Below are 4,734 nucleotides of genomic sequence, written 5' to 3' on the forward strand. Positions count from 1 at the left end.
CCAGCTGTGTATGTCGGTTGCACGACAGTGCTTTGTGTGACGGGACACAACAGCCAAGTGTCGCATATTTTGAAAGAAAAAAGTGTCGCATATTTTTTCTGAAGCATGCAAATTCTCTTTTTTGACAGCTAGGAAATGTTTTTTTTGAAACGGAAGCAAAAAGATTTGCCTCATCTATTAAATAAGAGGGAAGTAGAGTTTTACAAGACATCTGCCGTCACGGTATGACAATTACTCACAGAACACAGTAACCCTTAGTTCTGTTTGGAGAGAAAGCAAAACGGGGCTAGCGCTTAGTTCATAACCCTGATGCAGCTCAACAAGCATAACAAAACAGAGAAAAATAAACGATAACGGCTAAAAATGTCTCTGCCATGTTCTTCTAGTTACACGACTATAAATCATGAACAGACAGCATCCTTAACCTCCTTTCCCACCTCCACCTTACACCTTTAAGCCAGCTGCTGCTTCCTCCTATCCCAACAATCGCCTCTTCTGGATCGATGGCAGTGTTTATATTAGAAAAATTAGCGGACTCAATGCCCAGGAATCTTGAACCTTCTTGTTCCTCTATTTCCAATATAGTATGCAACTCTATGCCGTCCTCTACGTGCTCGACGTCGATGACTATATGAGAAAACTCAGCCGAATAAATGCCCAAGAATCTTGAATCTCGTTGTTCCTCTATTTCCAATATAGGAGGCAACTCTATGCCATCCTCCAAGAATTTCATTGCATCTGACATGAAAGGACGGTGTCTCCCATTTGGGTGAGAGCACCTGAGGCCCAGGACAATCACACGCTTCATCTGCGACTTGTCAAAGATGCCACCTAATCTGCGGTCAGCGGCATACTCCATCACCTCGGGTTCCTCTCTATACAGCTCCCATACTTGCTCTCTAGACTTGCCTGTGCATGCTATCTCTAGTAGAACAATTCCAAAGCTGTAGATGTCGGACTTACGTGGGTCCATGTTGCCCTCTGTCCCAGTATCAGTCGCCACTAGTATTCTATTGTTTTTACTGGCTGTCCTAGATAGCCCGACACCGAGCTTGGCGTTGAAATCAAAATCCAGTAGTACACTGCTTGGCTTGATATCTCCATGCAAGACGGCTCTATTGCATTGGTGGTGAAGATGATGAAGTGCAGACCCTATGCCCTTAATTATTTGATACCTGTGAAATAATGTAAGGAGTAAAGTGAAATGTCGAGACATACATATCAACCGATCAAAATTCCAAATAACTGTGTACGTAGCATGTACTACACAATACCTCTTTTGCCATGGTAGAATTTTCTTCCTGTCGTGTAGGTGGTCCTCTAGGTTGGCATTAGGAACAAATTCAAAGACAAGAAAGAATTGAACCCTTTGTTGCCTACAACAAGAAATAAAATCAACCAAGTTCCATGTGTTTCTTCTGCAGCACCAGCCTTTCAGCTCAATTAGATTTGTGTGTAGCCTCATTCGACCAATTCTCTGGAGTTCAGCGATAAAGTCATGAACTTCTCCTTCAGTAGTATTCTTTATTTCCTTCACAGCCACTTGTTGATAGCCATTCAAGTCTTTGTAGCTCCCTTTATATACCATGCCAAAGGCACCCAATCCAAGATGTTTGGAGAATCCGTCTGTCATGACGGCCAAATCATTGTACTCGAATCTCGTAAGGCCGGATATATCAGGAGCAAAATATGGCCTCTTTGAATATACGTTGAGGGACCATAATCGAATCATATTCTCTGTCTGATTCATCTTATCAATGATATCATTTATACTCGGCCTTTTGCGCCGATCTGCCTGCACACACTTTAAGGCTATTTCAATGCACGTCTTTACTTGTACACAATATGCCTCTAGCCCTGGCTCATGGATTGGGGGTGCTTCTAACCTAGCCCTCCAATTTCCCTGTACCTACCAACAACAGAGAATATAAAGGAAGGGTAGTAATACTAAACAGGTCAAAGTATTACTAACATATAGCTAACATGTACAACTAATAAAAGGAGGCATCGCTTTCTTACAAGTTCAACGAATTCCTTGGAAGACATGGTAGCACATTTGGAGTGGCCCTCAGGTCCAGCCATTACCTTTATGATAACAACACCCAAGCTGTATATGTCGAACTTGTTTGAGATTACTTTCTGCTCTATGTATTCTGGTGGTAAATAACCGCTGCATGCCACATTATACATATTATAATATGTGTCTAATGCAAAGAGAATTCCATACTCAATTGACACGCAGAGTTAATAATTAAGCTTACCGCGTTCCGAATGAAGTATTTGTGATTTTTGTTTGTTCTTCTCCAAACAGCCTTGACAGGCCAAAATCAGCTATCTTTGGTAACATATTCTTATCCAGCAATACATTGGCTGGTTTTAGATCCAGATGATATATAGGAGAATTTAGGTCCTGATGCAGGTATTTCAAACCATTGCAAATCCCCTTAATTATTCCATAACGTGTGCGCCAATCACGTCCATTAAATTCATTTGTCGCGACAAAGAGTATTCTTTTGTTGCATAAGAATAAATCCATAACATATTAACAAATACAATTGGAGGATGTTTGAAAAAAAAATTATACGTAGAGCATCACGATATCATACCAGAAATATGATCGTGAAGGCTCCCATTGTGGGCATAGTCGAAACAGAGCGCCCTGTGTATCCTGTCAGCAACAACCGTTCTTCCTTCGTACTCTGCGCACTCTGGCCGAGTTTCATGGCAATAGCCGACTAACCGCACAATATTAACGTGTTGAAGACTCGTCAGATTGTTAAACTCCCTCATAAACTGCACATCATCAAGTGTAGGCATCTCATAGAGCAACTTCACGGCAATTTCTTCCCCATCTTTGAGAAATCCCTGTTTAAAAGCGTACCCATGAAGCTGAGCAGCACGGCAGATGAAATTGTGTGCTCATGCAATGTAGTCCCTCCGTTCTTAAATATAAATCTTTTTAGAGATTTCAATATGGACTACATACGAAGCAAAATGAGTGAATCTACACTCTGAAATACGTCTATATACCTCCGTATGTAGTTCATATTGAAATCTCTAAAAAGACTTGTATTCAGGAACGGAGGGAGTACCTTGTAAACTCTTCCATATCCGCCGCTACCGAGTAAGCGCTCCTCGGAGAAACCATCCGTAATTTCCTTTAACAGATCGTAGGAGAATTTCCTTGGCAGCGCACTTGCATGGTCGATCTTCCTGATAGAAAGAAGAACATTGATAGAAATTAATTACATGTCTACATCTTAACATCTAGGACGGTTATTTTCAAGAGCGATTTAACTGTGTGCACCTCTAAGAACAGAGTAACCGAGCTTGCAGGTGCAGATCAGATCCAAAACAATACTGTAGGAAGAGAAATCAACCTGGGGAAGAAGGATGGCGCCGTTGCTGGAGCAGAAGTGCTCGGTGCGGAAGCAGAACGCGGCGTTGACTCGGTTGATGCGACCTCCTCAGATGGTGATGGGGGAGGAGAGGGGAGTAAGCTGACCCGGTCAGCCGCTGCACGCACGTCGTTGGCGTCGGTCCTCGCCGCCTCCGCCATAGTTGTGGAGACGAGGTGCAGATCGGGATGGGGATGATGCAAGCAAGGACAGGGCAGGACTGGTTGACCTGACTCGTCTGGCGATATATGGTAAGGGGATTGGGAGATTCGAGCAGGGACAACACACGGGAAGATGAGTTACCACGAGAATGACGCGCGGGCTGCGGCGCGTTGTGGTGGAGGTTGGAGGCGACGCCCCTCTGTCGTACTACTTCCGGTGGGTGTGCGGCGGCGGCGGCGGGCGGGGCCGGCCAGATCTGGGCCCTTCCTGCCCCGTGGCTGGTGCGAGTGGTGGTGCGGACCGCGGCGCGTGGTGCAGATGTCCGTGCTTCCGTCGTGCTCCGGTCTGGGTGAGAGGAGGGGGCAGCTCTCCCCGACGATCTACTGGTAGGAGTATGCAATTTCTCCCGATGATGACAACGCCCGTGGATGGTGTTTCCTGAGTACAGTAAAATGCATCAGCCGTCCCGAACTCAGCTGGCAAGGACCAAAACGGTCACTCTCATCAAACTCCTACAACTTGCAAATACGATGTCAGTACAGTCCTGCAACTTCTGCCGCGACGTCCACGTCAGCGCAGAAACGAGTTCACGGGCAGCCACTAGGAGTCCTTCGTGTTTTTTTGTTCGCCCCTCAGGATCTGATTCTTTCACTCATCCGCCCTCGCCCGTTCCTCTCGTCGGAACACAAGCAGTCGACCTTGGACGGGCGCTGCCGGCTGATGATCGTCGGCAGGTCCAGCGCGTGAGTGGCCGAAGGCGGAGGAACAGAACTAGGTGCTATTCCCATTGGCAACTGAGAAGGTAGCACCCAGCTAGATCTCGTCTTTAATAGCTTGGATGGACCTCCAGAACTGGGAGGCAGTGGAGCGAGAACAAGACAGCAAGGGTTCTCCTTGTAGATATTCCGCCTCAAGCAGCTGGAGCCATAAACCTCCATCACCTCTCATAATTTGCCAGACCCATCCCAGGCACTTCGAAATGCATCACCCCATTAGCCATCCACCAGCTTGTGCTACCACGGTTACCAGACAACTCTCGCCGCCTCACTGAAGCTGCCAACACGAGACCTGGAGAGGGAAAGGCAACACCGGTGTCAGGACCCCGATCCTAAGTCACACCGATTTAGCATGTAACACATCATATCACTTTGCGGCCTCACGCACGGTATTCCCA

At 46.3% G+C, this 4,734-nt stretch overlaps 1 protein-coding gene across 7 annotated transcripts; it reads right to left on the reverse strand.

The window, feature by feature from the left end:
• Nucleotides 1–331: 331 nt before the first annotated feature.
• Nucleotides 332–4,113, reverse strand: LOC125543599 (proline-rich receptor-like protein kinase PERK7). Of its 7 annotated transcripts, none has more exons than XM_048707001.1 (7): nucleotides 3,702–4,097; nucleotides 3,381–3,636; nucleotides 3,093–3,213; nucleotides 2,262–2,865; nucleotides 2,020–2,170; nucleotides 1,275–1,909; nucleotides 332–1,175 (listed from the first exon to the last, which is right to left on the reverse strand). In XM_048707001.1, the coding sequence occupies exons 4-7, from the start codon at nucleotides 2,534–2,536 to the stop codon at nucleotides 395–397; spliced, it is 1,842 nt and encodes a 613-aa protein (XP_048562958.1). In that variant the 5' UTR covers nucleotides 2,537–2,865; nucleotides 3,093–3,213; nucleotides 3,381–3,636; nucleotides 3,702–4,097; the 3' UTR covers nucleotides 332–394. The 7 variants fall into 7 exon arrangements, with proteins under 7 accessions (XP_048562958.1, XP_048562988.1, XP_048562983.1 ...); XM_048707031.1 differs by having other exon boundaries at nucleotides 2,262–2,510; nucleotides 2,607–2,865; nucleotides 3,381–4,096; XM_048707026.1 differs by having other exon boundaries at nucleotides 1,275–1,903; nucleotides 3,381–4,101.
• Between the last annotated feature and the right edge of the window lie 621 nt (nucleotides 4,114–4,734).

Source organism: Triticum urartu, chromosome 1 (assembly GCF_003073215.2).
Source record: "Triticum urartu cultivar G1812 chromosome 1, Tu2.1, whole genome shotgun sequence".
In the NCBI taxonomy this organism is placed as follows: domain Eukaryota; kingdom Viridiplantae; phylum Streptophyta; class Magnoliopsida; order Poales; family Poaceae; genus Triticum; species Triticum urartu.